The sequence below is a fragment of the Budorcas taxicolor genome, chromosome 16 (assembly GCF_023091745.1).
Source record: "Budorcas taxicolor isolate Tak-1 chromosome 16, Takin1.1, whole genome shotgun sequence".
In the NCBI taxonomy this organism is placed as follows: Eukaryota; Metazoa; Chordata; class Mammalia; order Artiodactyla; family Bovidae; genus Budorcas; species Budorcas taxicolor.
Window position 1 is genome coordinate 3,204,471 of NC_068925.1, and position 23,575 is coordinate 3,228,045.

The following is a 23,575-nucleotide window of genomic DNA, read 5'->3' on the forward strand; positions in this document are numbered from 1 at the left end:
GACGGGCGCTTCAGTGATGAAATCTGGAAAGTCATTAGTCACAGCAAAATGGAGCCTCAGCTGAGCACAGCTGCCTCCATGCCCCAGCCCCTCTGTGTGTGAGCTGGAATCCAGCTGTCTTTTGTGGAGCAGCTACAGACTGCCACATACTTAATTGAGTAGGTACCAAACCTGTCTAGGCCTCAGTTTGCTTGTATGTGACACGGGGTTAATAGCCGCTGCCGCACAGGGCCTTGCAGCTTCGGTGAGAAGACACAAATGTGCCTGGCACAACTGCCATCACTTAAATGTTCACAGTAATACCTATTACTCATGCAGTTCAACGAATTTGTGTACATGTCCGGCACGGCTTTAGACCTAAGGAACAAAGACAAAAACCCTGGCCTTGTAGAGGGAGATAAACAAATGTAGAACAAATGTATCAAATAACCTATTCCAGGAGAAGACCTGTAGAGGGAAACAGTTGAGCAGGCCAAGGGGATCCCATGTGCTGGGACAGAGATATCCACGTGAAATGTGAAATACGTTGGTCAGGGTTAGGGCCTTTGTCCAAAGACCTGAAGGAAGTGAAAGGACAAGCCCTAACTAGGGAAGGGAAATCTGAGAAAGAAAACAGCATGTGCAGGGACCCTGCAATGGAAACGTGTCTGGTGCACACAGAGAATCCCAGGAAGGCTAGCTTGGCGGGATCTCGGTGAACAAGGCGGAAATGGTAGCACTCCACAGGTGGGGAACTGGGTGCTCACGAAGGGGGCCTACGGAAAAGGGCAGATGAGTGCCATGGGGGGTTGGAAGAGACCATTCTGGACCGAGAGGAGACTGAGGGCAGAAAGCTAAGGCTGGAAGCAGCAGGCCTGTGGGACGGTCGCCGTGGCCAGCTGAGAGACGGCCGCCGTGGCCAGCTGAGAGACGGCCGCCGTGGCCAGCTGAGAGACGGCCAGGGCTTAAAGCAGCACACGAGCAGTGGGAGATGAGAAGTGAGGGCGACCTGGATATATTTTGAAGGTAGAGATGATGAATTTTCTGACTAAATGGGTATTGTAGATAAGAGAGAGAGGAGTCAAGGATGATTGCGAGGCATTAATGTGAGAACGGAGTCGGGCAGGGTTACCTCGGTGGAAGTGAAAGTGTTAGTCGCTCAGTCGTGTCCAGCTCTTTGCGACCCCATGGACTGTAGCCCTCCAGGCTCCGCTGTCCATGGGATTCTCCAGGCAGGAATACTGGAGTGGGTTGCCATTCTCTTCTCCAGGGGATCTTCCCACCCCAGGGATCGAACCCAGGTCTCCTGCATTGCAGATTCTTTAGCATCTGAGCCACCAGGGAAGCCCTTTTAGCTAGACTGGTGTTGAGTCTTTTAGCCTTTTGGCCTCCGTTGAACTATTGCCATGTGATAACCTTCTGATTCTGATGTCTTGATTTGCCCTCATAGTCGCCTGCTCACCCTGCTTATGGAGGGAATAGCATCTCCTCCCTTTATGTCATAAATCCTGTTTTCTTAAGAAACATCCCAGCTAGATTAACAAACTATCAGAACTGCTGTTTCTCAAGGGCTGGCCTAGCTGTCCAGCAGTTCCAAGTTGGCACACGTGTGTTATCTCAGGTCCCTGGGAGAAAAACCCCGCACGGCCCTGTTCCCTAGCAGCTCTGCCTCTGCCCTCCTGGGGATGAAGATGCCCTGCCCAGGGACACTCCTTTCCCAGGCTCTGGCATCTCTTTCCTGCTGAGAACCGACCACTCAGAGTGGTGGGGGCAGGGAGCCTCTGGCAAGCAGCCCATGTTGCTTCTAGTGCTTAGGCCAACCCCCCGCCCCGCCCATCCGTTCCCCTGCAGAGCTCTGCTGTGCCTCTCAGCTCTCTAGCCAGGGTCGCCTTCTTGGCCCCAAGGAGGCAAGAGGCCCTGGATAAGAGCATCAGGCGCCGCTTCCTGAACCAGCTTCCTGCTTCTCTCTGCTGAGCGCTAGCAGGTGGAAGGAAGCGGTCTCCAGTCCCCACTCCGCGATCATGGGTGCCAGTTCACACCCCTGCTTTACCTCCAGGCAGGGTGCCCAGGTAGATTTCGATACCTCTCCTGATGGTTTTTGTCTTTAGGGTGGAGGAATGGACCCTGCAAACAGTACTCCCTTGGGTACAGATTTTCCCATTTTCAAAATCCCTGTCTGAATGTCTTCCTTAGTTCTAACCCACCTCTCTTTCTTTGCCGTTTAAAGTCAGGCCCTTGGGTCGTATTCAGTGGAGATAGAAGTCTGCCGGCCGCTGTGTCCCCCTCCCCTCCAGCGGACCAGCCCTTCAGTGTGAAGAGGTGTGAGGTCCTCGGCATCGGCCCATCCTTTCCTTGCAGCTTCCAGGCATCTCCTCGTCCCGTGCCTCTGGGTAAAGCTGTGTTAAGTGTTTCCATCCTCTGATTCTAACCCTCCTCACTGCTGATCTTTTCTCAAGACAAAGGTTGCCTCACCCTGCCTTTGGGGAACCCATCAAGCAGTTCAGCCAACGACCAGTGCCAAACCAAGGCTATTCACTAATCAAGTTCTGTAAGCAACTTGATAAATGCCCCCTGGCATTAACTTAAATTGTATGCGTTCTCCTCTTTCCTTAAAGTGTGACCCCTCTTGGGCCCCTGAGAAGAGCCTAGGACTCTGGGAATGATTCTGCCTCTTATTCCCTCTGGGGACGTGGCTGGACTCTGTGTGCACACTCACACAGGTATGTAAGCACACGTGTGTTCGTGGAGGGCGCGCCGATGATCACGGACTGACTCAGCGCTTTCACCTCCACTGTTCTCTATCCACTCCGAACGAAGCAGTACTCGTAGCACTTAGTACATCTCCACGTGCGTAGTTCTCAGTAGAACAGCAGTACCTCCTAAAGATGGGGGTGTGTGTGTGTGTGTGTGTGTGTGTGTGTGTGTGTGTGTGTGTGCGCCTCTGTGTATGACGGAATGGGATGACTCTGTGTGCCTACAGGGGATGCCCGAAGCTGGAGTCTCATGAAGTCTGTATCCTGTTGATGTCCTGAAACCTCTGGAACTTGGAATCAGGGCAGTTGCTTGGGCTCTGTCTCCTAGCCTCCTAGCATGGCCTTGAGCAAAGAGCTTATTCTTTACGGCCTTTTTGTGTGAGCCAGTAGGCAGAAGCACCTCTGCTTTTAAATCATGACCAGCATTTACATGTTAATACAAGAGGAAAATTCTGCGTCTCAGGAAACATGTTAAGGTACTCTTAGAGCTGAAGCCTGGTGCAAACTCCGTGAGGAAGAGATGAAGTTGTAGGTCTGGGTTAGCTTACCCTGGAGACCAAGAGGAGTGAGCGGCCCCCGTGACCAGCTTGTCTTGGTTTGCCCCCATTTCACACCTGCTGAGTCTGGGGAAAAAGAGGGGGGTTGGTCACCCTAATTGGATCTCATATTTGGGCAGATTGGGAAGCAAGGGATCCTCTTTACAGGGCTCTTTTAACTGCCTTCCTCTGTCACTCAGCTCTTCCACTTTTTTGTTGCTCACTCACTCCACTCCTGTCTGTTTTTCAGGCCTATCTGGGAACCCTGCAGATCTGGAGAAACGTAAACAAGTCTTTGGACAGAACTTGATTCCCCCCAAAAAGCCCAAGACCTTCTTGGAGTTAGTGTGGGAAGCCCTTCAGGACGTCACGCTCATCATCCTGGAGATCGCAGCCATCATCTCCCTGGTCCTGTCCTTTTACCGCCCCCCGGGGGGAGAAAATGAACGTGAGTACCTTGAACAGACAAGCGTGACTCTCTTCTGGGTTCTTTCCACTGTCACTGAAAAGCACGTAGTATTTGTTGACAAATTTTATTAGGTTGGTGCAAATATAATTGCAGTTCCAGACCATGAATTTTAAAACATAACTAGTTTTATTAGGAACCATTACAATGAACACAGTTTTGCCAAAGAGAAACGTTTGTTTATTCCTGTAGTGTAAAAATCCGTGTTTCAGGATCCGACAAACTCTTGGAAAGCATTTTTCTGCATCCTTAGGGTTGTGGAAGCATTTTCCCTGCAAAATGTCGTCGAGATGCTTGAAAAAGTAGTCAGTTGGCGAGAGGTCAGGTGAATATGGCCTTCTCGGGTGGCTGAGATGGTAACGAGTCTTCCTGCAATGCGGGAGACCAGGGTTCGATCCCTGGGTCAGGAAGATGCCCTGGAAAAGGAAATGGCAACCCGCTCCAGTATTCTTGCCTGGAGAATCCCATGGACAGAAGAGCCTGGAGAGCTACGGTCCTTGGGGTCACTAAGAGTTGGACAGGACTGAGCTTTGAACAGGTGAATATGGTGGATGAGGCAAAACTCTGTGGCCCAATTCGTTCAGCTTTTGAAGTGTTGATTGTGTGGCCTGCCGTCGGGTATTGCTGTGGAGAAGAATCGGGCCCTTTCTGTTGACCACTGCCAGCTGCAGGCGTAGGAGTTCCTGGTGCATTGCATTGGTTTGCTGAGCATGCTTCTCAGATGTAATGGTTTCTCTGGGAGTCAGAAAAGTTGAGTGGAGCAGACCGGCAGTAGACCACCAGACAGTGACCAGGGCCTTTTTTGGATGGAAATTTGACTTTGGGAAATGCTTTGGAACTTCTCATTCCAGTCAGTGAGCTGGCCATCGCCAGTTGTCGTGTAAAATCCACTTTTTGCCGCACATCCCAATCCAATTGAGAAATGGTTCGTTGTTGTTTTGTAGGATGAGCGAAGATGACACTTCAGAATGACGATTTTTTTGTTTTCAGTCAGCTTACGAGGCTCCCACTTACCAAGCTTTCCCTGTTGAACCACCACTGCCCTGCACATTCATTAGCAGTTCCTGTACCAGCTGTTACTGATGTTGCAACTCGTCTCCATTGCTTTACGACCCATTTTGAACTCAAATAAGAAAATCACTGGCATTTCCTTCCTGTCTAACATCATTCCCGTAGTCTTAGTATAAAATAAACAGCAAGAAATGTCTTTAGCAAAAAAAACAAACAAACCTTAAAGCTAGAAATGCACATTAAAATGATGTATAATTTTATAACCACGTTTATTGAGGACATATTCCAGTAGGAAATGGCAAATTTCAACAATGCAAAAGCTGCAATTACTTTTGCACCAACCTAATAGCTTAAGTGTTGTGTGTGTGCCCGCCCCCCACCCCGTTATCTGAGGGGGTTCTCCAAAGGAAACTGAAACATAACTAGTAAACTATTCTTCCAACTCATCCTAATTCCAGGGTCTTCCCTGCCTTTCCCAGTAAATCCTTATTCAGAATGTTATGAATCCTCTGCCCTCACTAAACCAACAAGGCCATGCACCCCAAAGTTCCCCCATCCCCCACGCTGGGCGTCACGGGAAATAGCAGTGGGAGCTGCCGTGCTGGGGGTCGTAAGGCCTCTATATGTGTCTTGCCTGTAGTTTTCATTGACATGTTCCATGCTGTTTAGTCGTATGCCTTTTTTGGGTAAACATAAGTAGTTATATTGGTGACGAGATGATGCCCAATCCGGCCGTCCTCTGCTATCCTCAGGATAGCTATTTTACCCGAGCTTTCTGTTCTTCTCTTCCCCTGGCTTTCTGTTCTGGGGAGTTACGGGAGCACAACCTCCATTTTTAATGTCAGCAAAGGCCCCTCGGTGACCCTTTCTCTCCTTTCCCTGGGCTAGAGTGTGGTCTAGCCGTCAGTAGCCCAGAGGACGAAGGGGAGGCGGAAGCTGGCTGGATTGAGGGCGCAGCCATCTTATTCTCGGTGATCATCGTCGTGCTCGTGACTGCCTTCAATGACTGGAGCAAGGAGAAGCAATTCCGGGGGCTGCAGAACCGCATCGAGAAGGAGCAGAAGTTCTCCGTTATCCGGAATGGGCACATCATTCAGCTCCCTGTGGCTGAGATTGTGGTGGGTGACATTGCCCAAATCAAATACGGTGAGAGCTCTGTGGTTCTTTTCTCTTTTAGCTCTGTTTCTTACACCTGGGCCACCCTCCCTATCAGAGGGCTAGGTCCTTTGGCATAAGGGGGCTGGGGATTGCTGAGGACCCAAAAATGTAAGACCCCAAATTGTGTCAGCTTCTAGGTTAGAGTTTAAGGAGGTTATGGAAAAAAAATTCAAAGAAAGCAGTAACTGACCCTGCCAAAGATGTCAGACTGTACCCTGTGTGTCTTAGACTCCAAGCAGGTAATATTCAGGCCATGGGAAGGTGTTTGGGGATCAGGAACCGTTTGAATTTATAATACCCAGAGCAGAGTTTTATCGCAGGTTGTCAGATCTGAAGCTGTCTTTCAGAGGTTCTCCAGGCTCTCCCGGGCTGTTGCCTACAGATGGAGGCCCGGGAGCAGCCCTGAGATGAGGCCGGACGGTCCTCACCTGCCCTCTCCCTGTCGCCCCTTCACCGCCGTGTGCTAGGTGACCTGCTGCCTGCAGACGGGATCCTGATCCAGGGCAACGACCTCAAGATTGACGAGAGCTCTCTGACGGGGGAATCGGACCATGTCAAGAAGTCCTTGGAGAGGGACCCCATGCTGCTCTCCGGTGAGGCCCTGATGACACCAGCCCCCAGCCCCCTCCCCGCAGACAGAGCCACAGAGACCAGTCCAGACTTTGCCCTGTCTTCCGACCGTGCCCCGACTCCTGCCCCAAGGCTCCGCGGGGGCTGTAGCGTGTCAGTGGGTTGAATACAAGGATATTGAGCAACCTGACAGAGGTTGTCCATGGAGCAGATGCTACAGGAGCCTTCGAAGGGCTCTGCTGGCTGGAGAGGGTGGTGGGAAAGGAACCGTACCCCAAAGCCGTTACACACATTGTTCTCCTTACCCCCCCGGTTGCTTGCTCTTGATCTTTGCCTACTATCTGCCACGTATAACGCCATGCATAGGAGGGAAAGGTAGAGGGATTGCTCTCTTCCAAGTTTGTGTTTCACACCAAAGGATGGCCAGGTATTTAAAAAAAAAGAAAGGAAAAACTCTTCTCCCATCTTCTTTCTCATATAGGGACCCATGTAATGGAAGGTTCTGGACGAATGGTAGTGACTGCTGTGGGTATCAACTCTCAGACTGGAATCATTTTTACCCTCTTGGGAGCCAGTGAGGGGGAAGAGGAAGAGAAGAAGAAGAAAGGTAAGGGGCTTTCAGGAGAGCCTCACCCCTCCCATCCCCACGGACAGACTAGGAGAGGGAGCGGGTCTGCAGCGGAACACCTGGTTGGCAGACTCTGCAGGATGACGCGGACAGATCTCCAAACCCCTTCTTTAGCTGACGGTTTCATCCCTGACTGCCCGCGGTGCTGTAATGAAGACCGGATCCGGCTCTGCTCCGCGGTCAGGTTGCACTGGTTCCTGCGTTTACTGGTGGCTGTAAGACGATGAGGTGGAAGGCCTGTGCAAACGGGCCGGCGGTGTGCTCTGGCTCCAGCCCTCGCCACTTTCTTCCTCAGACACGGGGGGTTATACGAACCATCAAGGCTAAGGGAAAACTATCCAGGAGAAGAAACTGGTTTCCTGCTGAAACTGTGAGCAGGAAGAGAGATACAGCCAGAAGGGTGGGAACAGAGAGGGAATGTCTGCCTCAGAGTTAGCCCTGTCTTTGCCATTCACTTGTTCCTGAAAGCGAGAACAAAACAGAAGTGAAAAGCAAAGGAGAAGAGGAAAGATATGCCCATTTGAATGCAGAGTTCCAAAGAACAGCAAGGAGAGTTAAGAAAGCCTTCCTCATCAATCAATGCAAAGAAATAGAGGAAAACAATAGAATGGGAAAGACTAGAGATCTCTTCAAGAAAATTAGAGATACCAAGGGAACATTTCAAGGAAAGATGGGCTCGATAAAGGACAGAAACGGTATGGACCTAATAGAAGCAGAAGATATTAAGAAGAGGTGGCAAGAATACACAGAAGAACTATACAAACAAGATCTTCATGACCCAGATAATCACAATGGTGTAATCACTCACCTAGAGCCAGACATCCTGGGATGCGAAGTGGGCCTTAGAAGCATCACTACGAACAAAGCTAGTGGAGGTGATAGAATTCCAGTTGAGCTCTTTCAAATCCTGAAAGATGATGCTGTGAAAGTGCTACACTCAATATGCCAGCAAATTTGGAAAACTCAGCAGTGGTCAAAGGACTGGAAAAGGTCAGTTTTCATTCCAACCCAAAGAAAGGCAATGCCAAAGAATGCTCAAACTACCACACAATTGCGCTCATCTCACACGCTAGTAAAGTAATGCTCAAAATTCTCCAAGCCAGGCTTCAGCAATACGTGAACCGTGAACTTCCAGATGTTCAAGCTGGTTTTAGGAAAGGTAGAGGAACCAGAAATCAAATTGCCAGCATCTGCTGGATCATCAAAAAAGCAAGAGAATTCCAGAAAAACATGTATTTCTGCTCTATTGATTATGCCAAAGCCTTTGACTGTGTGGATCACAATAAACTGTGGAAAATTCTGAAAGAGATGGGAATACTAGACCACCTGACCTGCCTCTTGAGAAACGTATGTGCAGGTTAGGAAGCAACAGTTAGAACTGGACATGGACCAACAGACTGGTTCCAAATAGGAAAAGGAGTACATCAAGGCTGTGTATTGTCACCCTGCTTATTTAACTTATATGCAGAGTACATCATGAGAAACGCTGGACTGGAAGAAGCACAAGCTGGAATCAAGATTGCTGGGAGAAATATCAATAACCTCAGATATGCAGATGACACCACCCTTATGGCAGAAAGTGAAGAAGAACTAAAGGGCCTCTTGATGAAAGTGAAAGAGGAGAGTTAAAAGTTGGCTTAAAGCTCAACACTCAGAAAACGAAGATCATGGCATCTGGTCCCATCACTTCATGGCAAATAGATGGGGAAACAGTGGAAATAATGGCTGACTTTTTTTCTGGGCTCCAAAATCACTGCGGATGGTGATTGCAGCAATGAAATTAAAGATGCTTACTCCTTGGAAGGAAAGTTAGGACCAACCTAGACAGCATATTAAAAAGCAGAGACATTACTTTGCCAACAAAGGTCCATCTAGTCAAGGCTATGGTTTTTCCAGTGGTCATGTATGGATGTGAGAGTTGGACTATAAAGAAAGCTGAGCACCAAAGAATTGATGCTTTTGAACTGTGGTGTTGGAGAAGACTCTTGAGAGTCCCTTGGAGATCCAACCAGTCCATCCTAAAAGAGATCAGTCCTGGGTGTTCATTGGAAGGACTGATGTTGAAGCTGAAACTCCAATACTTTGGCCACCTGATGCGAAGAGCTGACTCATTGGAAAGGACCCTGATGCTGGGAAAGATTGAGGGTGGGAGGAGAAGGGGACGACAGAGGATGAGATGGTTGGATGGCATCACCGACTCAATGGACATGGGTTAAGGTGGACTCTGGGAGTTGGTGATGGACGGGAAGGCCTGGTGTGCTGCGGTTCATGGGGCTGCAAAGAGTTGGATACGACTGAGCGACTGAACTGAACTGAACTGTTCCTGAAAGAAGGAAAAACAGAAGGCAGAAAGATAAACCAAATGTGCACCTTTCCCTAAGCGTTCTTTCTCTTGGAGGAGAGGATTTGTACCATTTGGCTGGAGGTGCATCTTGAGCTGTTAGGGAAGGGCAGTTAATGAAAAGGCAACAAAGCTCATTCAGTTAGGAACCAGCCTGTTTCTGCAACTGCCTTCAGAGTGAGTAAGGAGGAGGCTTGCCTGGTGCTGGTGAGCGGACACGGAGGCACCTTGTGCGGCCTTTGCCACCAGGCAGAAACAGTTCAGACCTCTCGCTCCCTAAGCCCCACCCCATTTCTCCAAGTGGTTTGACTCAAGCCAGAAGCACCTCCCAACAGCAACCGTGCTCCAGGAGCAAGCAGCTCAGGAGGGAGTGTGCATTCCCCTCCATGAGTGGCCTGGTCCATACCCCAGGGATTTGTGAGAGCCTCTAATAAAAATGGGGATAAACAGAGGTGCGAGCTTCCTTTACATCCCCTTCGCTGCAACTCAGACCCTTTGCTGTCACCCTTTTAGGCTCTGAACAGGACCGGCAAATTGGATATCTGATCTCTGAATAGTCATTTTGGGTCCCCACCCCATTTTTTTCTTTCTTGTTCAAACAGGTAAAAAACAAGGAGTCCCTGAAAATCGCAACAAAGGTAACCTTTCCACTCACTCATTTACCATCTCTACCTGCCCACACTCAAATCAGACCTTTCCAGGCCATCTGCCTTCCCTCTGTTCCTCTCCATAAGTCTGTTAGCTGCTCCTGTGGCCTACATGCCTCATCCTGAGGATGGTGCAGAGATCTGGGGGTGGTCCCAAGCTGCCAAACCCAATCTAAGGTGGGACGCAGGACCCTCTGCTGTTAGCTCAAGGGGCCTCCTGTCAAGATTTCTCTTGGGAAGCCTGTGCGGTGATCTGCTCTTCCCAGCGTGCTGACCTTGCTTCATTGCCCTTGGCCAGAGTTAAAGAGCAAGGATCCTTAGTCTCTGGGTTGGAAGTCTGCAGGGTCCTTATGCGGGAAGGGGTTGGGATGGGCAGTCCCTGCACCCTCTTTTTCCTCTTTTGGTGCCGTCTTCCCATCTAGATGCCTTCTCAGCTAGTCTTCTCTGGGGTGCAGAGAGCCCTTTCTCTGTAACCTCTGTCCCTACTTCTTTGTTCTCTCCAGTCTGTTTTCTTCTTCCTAATCTGATGTATGTTTCTTTTTTGGTGGTTGTGTTTACATCCTGTCTCTGTCTTATTTGTGAGTCTTGACAGCAGAGACAATCTCTCAGGAAGGGCACCTAAGCAAAGGAGCAGAGCTCTGCAGGGTGAAGCTGGAGGGGTACTGGGGGCCAGCAGGAACTGCTCTCTTGAGAGAGCTCCTGGAGCCTTTTTTCCTTTCATAACCCACATCATAGTGGATTTTAGAAATAAAGACATCACGTTGGAAAACCAGGACTCAACAAAAGTAATTCTTAAATTTCAGATCTCTTTAACTCTTCTTTTTAAAGCAAAATGGATTTCTATGTCTGTCTTTATCTCTGCCTTCTCTTGTTCCAGAGAGTCCCTGATACCAACTTTTTCCCTTAGGGAAAGGTACTCTGTACCTTCCTACCTTCATCAGACAGGGGAGAAAGAAGATTTCCTTCCCCTATTGCTCAACTAATATAACAGGGAACTGGAAAATACCCTGTGTCTGGGGTCTGGGTTTCTTCTATGAAAATCTATATCTATGTAGAGAGAGAGGGGAACCTTTCAAAGAGCCAGCTAAGACCCTAATGTGTTTCCCATGTGGCTCAGGGGTAAAGAAACTGCCTGCCAATGCAGGAGATGCAGGTTTGATCCCTGGGTCGGGAAGATCTCCTGGAAAGGGAAATGGCAACCCACTCCAGCATTCTTGCCTGGGAAATCCCATGGACAGAGGATCCTGGTGGGCTACAGCCCATGGGGTCACAAAAGAGTTGGACACGACTTAGCAGCTAAACAACAAGACCCTTATGCTCTAGGAACATTTACCAACCTTCCCCTTCAGCCCCTTTCTGCAGTGAAGACTCACTGTTTTAAGCACTGAATTCCAGGAAGGATGGCTGTTGGTAATAGCACCGAGTGGCAGGACAAATCCTCTTGCGAGAATAAACCTGGCTCAGGGCTCTGAGACAGTGCCAGGAAGCTGCCACTGAAGAGGAGAGCCATCCATTTCACCTCCAGTTGTTAAGATACCCTTCCCAAGGCCCTAAGAGAAGGTCAAGCTCCCTGTCTGGCATGGGGTGAGGGAGGTCAGATCTGGTGCCAGAGGTCCAAGGTGTGTTCCAGAAACAGACAAAGGGGCGTGTTAGTTTCCCCTTGCTACTACTCAGGGCTTCTGCCTTGCCTGCTGACCTGTCCTCTTTGTGTGTGCACCCTAGCAAAGACCCAAGATGGAGTGGCCTTGGAAATCCAGCCACTCAACAGTCAGGAGGGGATCGACAGTGAGGAAAAGGAGAAGAAGGCCGCCAAGCTGCCCAAAAAGGAGAAGTCCGTGCTGCAGGGCAAGCTGACCCGCCTGGCCGTCCAGATTGGGAAAGCTGGTGAGTAGGTGGGGCCTTCTCAGTGTGTCCATCAGTCTTGCTCTGGGTCCTCGCCACTTTGATTACCTCCTGTCTGTACCAACCAGGTCTGGCAGGAAGGAGCCGAAAATTCCAAGTGGCTGGTGCAGTTCAAGAATCTGTGTCCTTCCCTGTGACTGTTGGACCCTTGGCTTTAGCAGAGAGACATGTCTTTCTATTTAGAGTTAAAGGCCCAAAACAAATGGGAGATTAACATTAGCAAGAAGGAAGACTCTAATAACTACTCACCTGCTCAAGTATTGGCTTGAAAATTCCTGAAGGGTAGAGAAGGCTGCTGTTGGCTGGGAGCAATTCTCTAGCATAGGAATGGCCAGGCACAGAGCAATGAGTTCAAAATGAGGACTGGAAGGCAAAGGAAGACAATGATTAAAGAGGGGCTTTGCAGAGCAGAGGTCACTAAAGGTACTCCTGTGCATCAGGAGAGGAAACAGCTTCTCCTTGCCTGACTCTGGAGAGGGTGATGGGGAGGGTGCGGGGAGGGACGGAGCTGGAAGAGGCAGTGCAAGGAAGATTGCTCCCTCAGCGGGTATCCCTCCAAGCAGTCTGCTCCCGCTGTTTACTTCCTGACCCCACCTCTGTGTTCACTACAGAGTCTAGCCCAATGCATCTCTCCGTGTGCTGTTCACCTGGGACCTTGTTACGGTGCAGATGCTGACTCAAGCAGTCTGGGTGGGACCTGTGTTCCTAACAAGCCCCTGGGTGGGGCCCGCGCTGCTGCTCTGCTGAAGCAGGAACCTGCAGAGATCCACTTGAGCTTTCGGCTGCTCGGTCACAGCAGCCTGTTTCAAGCGGTTGGTCACCACGTGTGGCCAGTGGCTCCCTATTGGACAGTGCACACAGACAGAGAACATTGTGAGCATCACGGAGTTGACAGAGCGTCAGCCTGGCCTGGTCATTCAGCTCCAGTACCCAGCTAATTTTGACACCATGACACCCCTTGCAAAGAGACAATAGATGAACCAGAAAAATTGAACTATGAAATCAAATCATTGAGCCTGGCACACAGGTTTGAAGCATTAAACGCTTCCTGCCTAAGGCCTCCTGCTGTGCTCCTAATCCCCACCTTATTCTTTAGGGAGAACAGGCCACTGAGGGCTGTCGCTGGTCTCTGTGTACTTCCCACATCAAGCGAGGCCAAGGACCAGAAGGAAGCAAGGGAATGCACTACCCTGAGAGTGAAGGCCTTCCTAAAGCTTGCACCCTCGCTCGATGCCTTGCTTGCCCTTACCCTGAATATGCCCTCACTGAAATAATCACCTCTAGCCTTGCTCTGATTTCCCTGACTCACTGGGCCCTCGGGAAAAGCAACGATACGAATCAGAAAGCAGAACTCTTCCCAGATATTGTGCCACAGGTAGACACAGGTGCCCAAGTATTGATCCCCCAGCTCTCAGAGTAGCCAGGCAGTACGCACGGCAGCTGGAGCCCCCAGGCCAGTTGTTTGCTGACCCAGAGCTTGTTCTTCCATTGTAGGTATAGGGTGAGCAGCTGTCGCAGTTTGCTGGAGACCTTCTCAGTTCTGGCACTGAAAGTCCCACAGCCCAGGAAACTGCTCAGTCTCAGACAGGCCAGGGTGGTTGGTCCCCCTCTGGTGTGCCATACCAACACCTCGCTGTGCCTTCGTCTCCTCATAAAAGAGGATGATAGTAGTAACTTATCTCGCAGGGTTGTTGTGAGGATTCATGAGTTACTCCCTGGAAGTGCTTGCCTGGCCCATGGTGAGCACTGCCCGAACAGTTGCCATTGCTATTGTCTTCTCTCTGTGCCAGGTCAGGAGACAGGCTGGGAGGCGCTCTTCTGAGGGTTAGTTACGTAGGAGTTGTGCTAACACCACAGGGCGTCGCTGCGAACACATTGTGAATTGCCTGGCGTTCTCAGTCTACTAGAGGAAAAGTCAATAAACTGCTAGGAAAGAGGTAACGGTAGTCACTACGTCATGATTTGTCGGAAGATAGTAGCTCTGAGGTAGAATCTTAAAATGCTGCTTTTGGAAAACTGTACCAACCCCCTTATTTATAAATGAGGAAATAGGCTCACAGAGGGGTCAAGACCAGTCCAAAGCCACGAGTCAAGTTGGTGCAGCACCAAAACTAATACCCATGTCTTTAGAATGCAAAATCATGTCTTTCGCCTACACCGTAATGAACAAGTACCAGAGACTAGCTAGGGCCTTGGGGTATGACCAGATAGATATCTGTCTCCAGTTAGGGCCCTAGGAATGCCCTCAAGCCTAGGTTCACGTGATTTGTTTCCTGGACAGGTCTGATCATGTCTGCAATCACAGTTCTCATCCTGATTCTCTACTTTGTGATCGACAACTTTGCGATCCAGCGCAGACCGTGGCTGGCCGAGTGTACCCCCATCTACGTCCAGTACTTTGTCAAGTTCTTCATCATCGGCGTCACGGTGCTCGTGGTGGCTGTGCCTGAGGGGCTGCCCCTGGCTGTCACCATCTCACTAGCCTACTCTGTAAAGGTGAGGCTGGGATGAGGCTCTGCTCTTTGAGAACACAGATCAGAGGGAGGGGCGCCAAGCAGCTCTGCTGAAAGGACGGCCACTTTGTCTTCATAAACTCTGGGTGATGCCTTCCGGGGGCACAAGCCGCTGGCACTTTGGAAGGACCACCTGGATCAGTTGCATCAACGTTTACCTAACCCAGTAGCATCTTAAGAGGGTTTACAAAAATGGTATCTTGCATTTTTGTATGGGAGCAGGAAATGAAATGCGGAGAGTTGCTGGCTAGAAAATGGCCTTTGACCTGTGTTTCGGAGAGTGCAGCTGGCCCTCTGCAGTCTCATCTATTCTCCTTTGTAGAAAATGATGAAAGACAATAACTTGGTGCGGCACTTGGACGCTTGTGAGACCATGGGCAATGCCACAGCCATCTGCTCGGACAAGACGGGCACGCTGACCATGAACCGCATGAGTGTGGTGCAGGCTTACATTGGAGACACTCATTACCACCAGATCCCAAGCCCTGATGACCTTGTGCCCAAGGTCCTGGACCTTATTGTCAATGGCATTTCCATCAACAGTGCCTACACCTCTAAGATTCTGGTAAGCTCTTCTTTTGCCAGGACACTTAAAATGGGTCGTTGGAAGGAACCATTGATTTTTCTCCCGTTCATTCTGCCTGAATTGCCATCCCAGTTCCCATTTCCCACTCCCCAGTGGACGTGTTTGGGGTGAGACTAGGGAATAATCCGTGGAAGTAGATTGGGAGAGGGGGTGGGGGAGTGAGGCAGGTAGGAATCTGTGGCTGTGAAATCACCATGGAAAGGCAGTATCTCTAAAAAGAGGCTTCATGCTAGTAGCAGAATTGAGCTTATCACGGGTAAATCACTTAGTTTCTGGAAGCTAAGAGAGAGTGTTAGAGGCACCAGCACCAGCCCCACGGCATCTAAAATGACCCCAGGCCCCGGGTGGCTCCGGGGCCAGGTCACCACAGCCCGCGGCCCCCTGGGCCCGGGCACACATGCAAAAGCTTCCTGAGGGAGCCCTCCCCTGGCCGGCCCCTCGCCCAGCCAGCCCACTGGTGCCTTTCTTTCCAGCCTCCAGAGAAGGAGGGCGGCCTGCCCCGGCAGGTGGGCAACAAGACCGAGTGCGCCCTGCTGGGCTTCGTCTCGGACCTGAAGCAGGATTACCACGCCGTGCGCAGCGAGGTGCCCGAGGAGAAGCTCCACAAGGTGTACACCTTCAACTCGGTGCGCAAGTCCATGAGCACAGTCATTGAGAAGCCGGGCGGCGGCTACCGCATGTACAGCAAGGGCGCCTCCGAGATCATCCTGCGCAAGTGAGCCCCCCAGCTTCTTCCCCCACGGTCCCCCCCTCGGGGAGGTCTGGGTGTCGGCCCCATGCTGAGCCACCCGGATAATAGCGGACCCTCCTTCCGGGTGGTAACATCATGACAAGATCTGAGCTTGGCTCTTCTGTACTTTGGATACTATACTTACACTTCGCAGCTCGAGGCAGATGCTGTCACTATCCCTGTTTTACAGATGAGGAAACAGAGGTGTGGTGAAGTTCAGTAACTTGCTAGAAGCGATACAACAGATAGTGGTCCAGGCAGGGTTCAGACCTGGGCAATCCATGCTTCCATTTCCTATTCTGAAGAGATGATACCCACTTATCTCACAGGGTTACTCTGATTAAATGATTCAGTGTATGAAAAACGCCTTGCACATAGTAAGCACTAGAAATGTTAGTTCTGTGTTCCTTTTCCTTTGCATTCTCAGTTCTGATCACAGGAAGTTGCATAATCAAAGTGGCTAGATGATCCATAGGGCGTTAAAGGTTGACCTATGTGGATTCAGGGCCAGTAGCTAAAAACCAGTGCCCCAGCATGGGTTTAGCGCCACCATGGGTGACACTCTGTCATTGCCCACACCCTCTGGCCTGAGTCCTCTAGAGACTGGGGATTGAGAAGGTCTCTCTACCACTGAGAAGCTCAAAAGAGGAGGCGACCCACGAATGGCTCTCGGTGTTGCGTTCCCAGAGGAGCGGGAGCAGGTGACAGGGGAGAGCGACGCACTCTGTCCACCTACCAGCCACCCCACCCTGGGTACAGGGGCTCAGCTCTGGGTGATGAGTGGAGATTTACAGCCGCATGGTAGTGTCTTTAGGAGTCATGCAGAGTGGTCGGTGTCTGTAACGTGTGGAAGCACACTGGGCGGGAGGCGGGGTGCTGTGTTCTGACTGTGCGCCTTCCCAGGTGCAATCGAATCCTGGACAAAAAGGGGGAGGCCATGCCATTCAAGAATAAGGACCGAGATGAGATGGTCCGCACCGTCATCGAGCCCATGGCCTGTGAGGGGCTGCGGACTCTGTGCATCGCTTACCGGGATTTCAATGATGGAGAGCCCCCGTGGGACAACGAGAGCGAGATCCTCACTGAGCTGACCTGTATCGCAGTGGTGGGCATCGAGGACCCTGTGCGCCCGGAGGTGAGGCTCTGACTTGGGAACAGGGCTGGGAAGCATGAAGGGAAGTCTTCCAGCGGCCATGGCCCCTGCACTGGCCCGCTGTGACCTAATGAGCAACCATGCAGGAGTCACGGGAACTGCGGGACCAGCTCTGTTTCTAGCTGTAGGAAACTTAGGCAAGTCACCTAACTGCTTCTCATTTGCCGGGATACATGTTTCTGTGCTTCCTGCTTCACAGAACTCCTGTAGCTTACTGAACTAATACAAAGTGGCAATCCCACTTCCTGTGGTTCATGCCGTCTGTGGGGTGAGAAGCATAGGTTTTACTGGGCTAATAACAGTTTGGCACTTAAGAATAGTGAGGAGATGGAATTAACTGAGACACCAACTTGGGCTCTGGTCACGGCCCTTCAATCAACACGTCTTGTCAGGCACCCGTGGAGTAGCTCCACACTGCTCTCAACTTTTGGAGGCATGACGGGGTGTCATGCAACTGGGAAACTTAAAAGAACTGATGTGGCTGGAGTATGTGCCAGGGGTGGAAGGTGGTTAAAACTTCTGCTGGAAAGGAAGGCAGTGGTAAAATCTCAAGAGGTCCGGCGTGCCCTGCTGCGAGATCTAAACTGTGAGCGAGAGAAGGAGCCTTGACGCCTGGCTCCCGAGGCAGAGCTCCCCTTCTGCTCGTGGTGCGTGCGTTCGTGCCAAGTCGCTCAGTCGTGTCTGGCTCTGGGCCCCCGTGGACTGTTGCCCGCCAGGCTCCTCTGTCCATGGGATTCTCCAGGCAAGAATCCTGGAGTGGGCTGCCATGCCCTCCTCCAGGGAATCTTCCTGACCCAGGGATCAGACCTGTGCCTCCTTCATTGGCAGGCGGGTTCTTTACCACTGGCGCCACCTGAGAAGTCCTCAACTCATGGTGCAGTAAGGCAAATTCAAATGTGAGTTTCATGGGTAGGACAGAAGTAAGGTGGCACCAAGCAATACAAAGCTGACCAGACTCGGCCTTCGGCGCGTGGTTCTACTTCCAGGGTGCCTCTCTCCTGTCCGCAGTGAGGGACAGCTGAGCAGAAGCCGATGGCCAGGCCTCGCCGCCCCCAGCTCTCCTCTCCGCTTGCTTCACTCTTCACAGGTGCCAGATGCCATTGCCAAGTGCAAGCGAGCGGGCATCACTGTCAGGATGGTGACAGGGGACAACATCAACACAGCCCGTGCCATCGCCACCAAGTGCGGCATCGTGACACCTGGGGACGACTTCCTGTGCTTAGAAGGCAAAGAATTCAATCGCCTCATCCGCAACGAGAAGGGCGAGGTGAGCTTTAGGTGGTGGGAATCAGAGCCTCCTTCATTAGGGGAAGGCATCCGGGACAGGTGGGAGAAAGTAGATGGTTTTTAAATTAAAATCTATTCATAGTGAGACGTGCCTTTTGCCAAAGCTGCTCAGACGGTAAAATTGGGAACTTTATCTTGTCACTGTATTCATTCACAAGCTACCTTGGAGACTCACTTTTCTCATCTCCCCATTTTCTCCAGTCGTGGGATGATTTTCCCGGATTTTCCTCTACCCCGCCCCTCCTGTGCCACTGCCCTGTGACTGGCAGGGGCTCGGGCTGGGGACAGGGTATGATCTGGGTGTGGGAAGGCCACAGCTTCTGGTCTAAGCAGAGATTGAAGCGAAGACCTCAGAGGCGCTACTTCAGCCAACATCGAAGGGTCCCATCTTCCGTCTCGGGTCTCAAAACTAGGGGGTTGGCTCCCAGGGAGGGAATCGGGAGGAAAAGGAGACAAGCAGGGCCTGAACGGTCAACGTCTGTGAACCCGCCCTCGGAGCCGAGCTGGCTGCTTCGCCTCCGCTGGAGGCCAGGGTCACGCTCCTGGGGGGCCCTGGGACACCAGCGGCCCCGGGAGCTTGGCGCGTGTGGAGACTCTCCTGGCAGTTGCTCTGAGCTTGACTGACCCGGGTGTGTCTGCTGCTGCAGGTGGAGCAGGAGAAGCTGGACGAGATCTGGCCTAAGCTCCGAGTGCTGGCGCGGTCTTCCCCCACTGACAAGCACACGCTGGTGAAAGGTGAGGTCGGCTCCTGAGCAGGTGCCTGGGATAGAGGAAGGCAGACCAGGGCGAGCACAGATACAGAACCAAAGCCAAAGCAACTCTCCATCCTGAATAGGGAGGCCTAGGAGAGCTTCCCAGCTCATGGAAGAACATGCAGGTTAGCAAACATCTGAGCACCTGGTGAGTATAAGCTATATGATGAAGTCGTTTTTAAACGTTATCATATCTTGTTTGTCGATGGTACTGGGAATTAGGCAATACAGGTTAAGCTCTTCCCATTCTGCAAAAAAGAAAGTTTGAAGCTGAGACGACACGTAACTTACCCAGATTGCCCAGCTGGTAAATGGAAGTGTTATCGTTCAGCCTCTGGGTCTCTGCCTTCAAACCACGCAGTGCTTTTTCGACTGCAGAATAGCTGTCTTGATGTACCGGACAGGATATCTGATGAGGTCAGGCTTTCTTGGCTTAGATTGCTACCTGTGAGACAATTTACTGCCCTTTGGTGACGCTATGAAACCTCCAGCATAGGGAAAAAGAAGGACAGAGCGTAAAAAGGGAGGTAGTGACAGGGATTAGAGAGGAAGACCAAAAAAGCATCTTTTGTGGGAAAGCGGCCCCCGACCTCACTGTGGTGCGCCTGTCTCCCCAGGCATCATCGACAGCACTGTCGGGGACCAGCGACAGGTGGTGGCTGTCACCGGTGACGGCACCAATGACGGGCCGGCTCTGAAGAAAGCAGACGTTGGTTTTGCCATGGTAAGCAGCTCAGCGTAGCATCTCTCTCTGCCTGCAAGCTGCCTGGGCCAGAAGGAAGCCCAGACAGGCTCTGGTACCCTTCTGCTTCCTGGACCCTCATAGCCTGCTTTGTGCTCTTTTCTCTAACTCCATCTCACCTGCCTGCCTGGCCAATAATAATAGATCTAATGAGGGACTCATGAAGTATGAAGACAGGGAAATCATGAGGTTTCATTACCCAGGAAAATAAGACAAACTGAAACTTACCCATGAATATGATCATATTGTCTGCCTAGGCACACTATAGAAGATTCACGTTCCATATGGAAAGTGTTTATTCTGTAGTTAGCACTGTTCATCACTCTGTTTGTGAGGCCAGGAGCATCAGAGTCACTTAGAAAGTTCATTTAAAATCACATATGTCAAGGTTCGACAGTCAGCTATCTTGATTCGGTAGTATCTGGGCCAGGTCCCAGAATGTATGGTGTTGTTCAGTTGCTAAGTTACATATGACTCTTTGCGACTGCGTGGAGTTTGCTCAAACTCTTGTCCATCGAAACAGTGATGCCATCCGACCATCTCATCCTCTGTCGTCCCCTTCTCCTCCTGCCCTCAGTCTTTCCCAGCATGATGGTCTTTTCCAATGAGTCAGCTCTTTACATAAGGTGGCCAAAGTATTGAAGCTTCACCTTCAGCATCAGCCCTTCCAATGAATATTCAGGGTTGATTTCCTTTAGGATGGATTTGTTTGATCTCCTTGCTGTCCAAGGGACTCTCAAGAGTCTTCTCCAACACCGCAACTTGAAAGCATTAATTCTTTGGAACTCAGCCTTCTTTATGGTCCAGTCTCACATCCATACATGACCACTGGAAAAACCATAGCCTTGACTACATGGACCTTTGTTGGCCAAGTAATGTCTCTGCATTTTAATATGCTGTCTAGGTTGGTCATAGCTTTTCTTTCAAGGAGCACGCGTCTTTTAATTTCGTGGCTACAGTCACCATCCACAATGATTTTAGAGCCCAAACAGAAATCTTTAGGTGTTTCTAAATAGGTACACTTGTTGATTCTAATGCTCAGGGACACTTAGAAGCCCTCAGATAGCAAAGTAGATTCTCACATTCAAGTAGGTAATGATTGTAAGCTTCCCATACATTTTGAACTGTTGGTGATTTTTAAGCAGTAGGTGGTGACTCAAGAAGAAATCTATCTCTAGGGTGCTCTCTTTACCCAGAAAATAAGATTTAAAAGTTTTTATCCAAGGGAATTTCAAGAACATACAAGAATAGAATAGTTTATTGAATCCCCATGTACCTGTTACCCAGAATAAAACTTGCTGGGTGGGCCAGTGTTGGCCCACACATACACATTTCCCCTTCTCCAGCTGGATTACTCTGAAACATTCCCCAGATGTTATATCATTTCATCCAGTATGTGTCTCTGGAAGAGAACTATGTATCGATAAAATATATTTAAAAGAACCGTATGCCATTGTCTCACAGCAATATTGATTCCTTGCTGCTGCTGCTGAGTCGCTTCAGTCGTGTCCGACTCTGTGCAACCCCATAGACGGCAGCCCACCAGGCTCCCCCGTCCCTGGGATTCTCCAGGCAAGAACACTGGAGTGGGTTGCCATTTCCTTCTCCAGATCCCTTGCTATCATTAGCTATCTAGTCCGTGTTCACATTTCTCTTGATAAGATTTTTGTTTTTCTAAATTATTTGTCCAAATGGGAATCCAAACAAGATCCATACACTGTGGTTGGTTGATATATCTCTTAAATGTAAGAATCTATAATAGCAGTTCCTGAAGTGTGCTCTTCCGCCTCCACCTGGAAACCTACAGAAATGCAGATTTTTCAGGCCTCGCCCCAGATCTACCTAGTGAGAAACCTTGCAGTGGGGCCCAGCACTCTGTGTTTGAACAGGCCCTCTGGGTGATTCTCACGCATCCTAAAGTTTGAGAACCACTGACCCCACAGGACCTATGTGTCAGGGGTTCCCAAGACCACCCTTCACATTTGTGGATTCACTGGAAGGGCGCAGAGGACACGGCCTCTAACTGTACTCATGGCTAAGATTTAATCCACTGGTGTACTAAGAATCTAGTAAGACAGAGTCACAGACAGGGTCTGGAATCCACATGCAGGCTTGCTGTGATTACTCCCTGCTGTGAGGGGGTCAAAGAGAGCACCTGCTTTCCCTAGCAACAAAAATGTAGCGATGCAGGTGATGTTTCTGCCCAGAGAGATGCATCAGAGACTTGGCACCCTAGAGGTCTGTTAAGGTTGGCCATATAAGCACCATCAACCCTGCATATGCTAAGATTCCAGACTCCTAGAAGGAAGCAGGTTTTCAATGGAAAATAAGAAAAATTAGTACGTCACTAATTTTCAGTTAATGTTTGCTGAGCACATTCTGAGAGCCAAGTTACCAGATGCTAACCAAGTGCCAGCCTTGCAAACAGACCTTTCACAAGGTAGTCTCAACCATGCTGTGTTAATTCTTTTCTGCACATGCCCTTCCGTCTTTTTCCCTAGCTATTTAATTTTGATGGAAACGGTTTGTTTTCCTATGTAGGATATACCACGTCATGGATTTTGTTGATTATATCCCTATGTCCTTTAAAGTGCCCTTGTATTTCCTATAAAGTAGTATTTAGTTCTATGAGCAGTCAGATTCTACACCCCATCTTTCACTAAGGGCTGCAATATGACAATGTTCTGATTTTCTTTATTTATTAACTTGAATACTTGTATAAAAAGAAAATTACCCTCATCAACTCTTTGGTTCAGCTCCTATGTGAAAGATAGGTTAAATGCTTGATTTTTCTGCACTATTTACCAGTTCCCAAAGCAATGAGTTGATTTTGGGGGGATCCTCCAAAGTTGTCCAATGAACCTCATGCGAAGAGTTGACTCATTGGAAAAGACCTTGATGCTGGGAGGGATTGGGGGCAGGAGGAGAAGGGGATGACAGAGGATGAGATGGCTGGATGGCATCACCGACTCGATGGACGTGAGTTTGAGTGCACTCTGGGAGGTGGTGATGGACAGCGAGGCCTGGCGTGCTGCAATTCATGGGGTCGCAGAGTCAGACACGACTGAGCTCCTGAACTGAACTGAACTGAAACTACTAAAAGTTAATTGTTTTTTAAAATATCATTATGAGCTCATATTCTTTTGAATATATGTGGCATGTCTCCACCCATTGCCCATATTACCATCTTGATGCTCACACTGGCCCACCATTAGCCTCTCCCGCTCTGCTGAGCACTGTGAGTGTGACCTCAGCTCTCTGTGGAATAGCGCTCTCGGCCTCTTGCACAGTGAGATGTTCTACATCCGTTGTGCATGTTTCTTGTCCTAGATCTAGAATCATCCACTTTTCAGAGGAGTTCTGCATTGCTCCAGTGAGAAATGGTATTTAGAGAACACAATCTGAATGTTAGGATATTCTTTACTTCTGAGTAAATTCTTGTTTCTAGAACTTTTCAGTGGACAAAGCTAGGAAATACGTCTTTTATATCGTATTTATTTGGTTTTGTGTTTCTTTGTTTTAAAGGTAGAATGCTTCATGAATTCATATTGCCATTTCCAATTCAAATTTAGAATCCTAGAACTAACTTCCTAATTTTACTTGCCTGATTTTATATTGATCTAAGGGTATTAACATAATTATTATTGGCTTTATCCTAATATATATGGAGTAGTCTCAAGAGAGCAATAATAATACAATTACTGTACTAAAAACAGGTAAAGATTTTTCTTACAGTTCTTTTTATCCTGTAGGTATATCCTACTACAGATGTAGGATCAAAGTGCTGTGGTTTTCAAAAAGTCATCTAGAACTTTTCATTT

General features: G+C 49.7%; 1 protein-coding gene across 1 annotated transcript in view; it reads left to right on the forward strand.

The window, feature by feature from the left end:
- The window catches only part of ATP2B4 (ATPase plasma membrane Ca2+ transporting 4), a 107,183-nt gene that overhangs the window by 66,359 nt on the left and 17,249 nt on the right, over window positions 1-23,575 (forward strand). Inside the window, exons 3-15 of the mRNA XM_052653953.1 lie at window positions 3,519-3,716; window positions 5,634-5,891; window positions 6,371-6,496; window positions 6,955-7,080; window positions 10,045-10,080; window positions 11,812-11,973; window positions 14,273-14,487; window positions 14,827-15,069; window positions 15,564-15,805; window positions 16,724-16,955; window positions 18,061-18,240; window positions 18,908-18,995; window positions 19,630-19,736. Coding sequence (XP_052509913.1) covers window positions 3,519-3,716; window positions 5,634-5,891; window positions 6,371-6,496; window positions 6,955-7,080; window positions 10,045-10,080; window positions 11,812-11,973; window positions 14,273-14,487; window positions 14,827-15,069; window positions 15,564-15,805; window positions 16,724-16,955; window positions 18,061-18,240; window positions 18,908-18,995; window positions 19,630-19,736 — 2,213 coding nt within the window. The remainder of the gene's footprint in view (window positions 1-3,518; window positions 3,717-5,633; window positions 5,892-6,370; window positions 6,497-6,954; window positions 7,081-10,044; window positions 10,081-11,811; window positions 11,974-14,272; window positions 14,488-14,826; window positions 15,070-15,563; window positions 15,806-16,723; window positions 16,956-18,060; window positions 18,241-18,907; window positions 18,996-19,629; window positions 19,737-23,575) is intronic.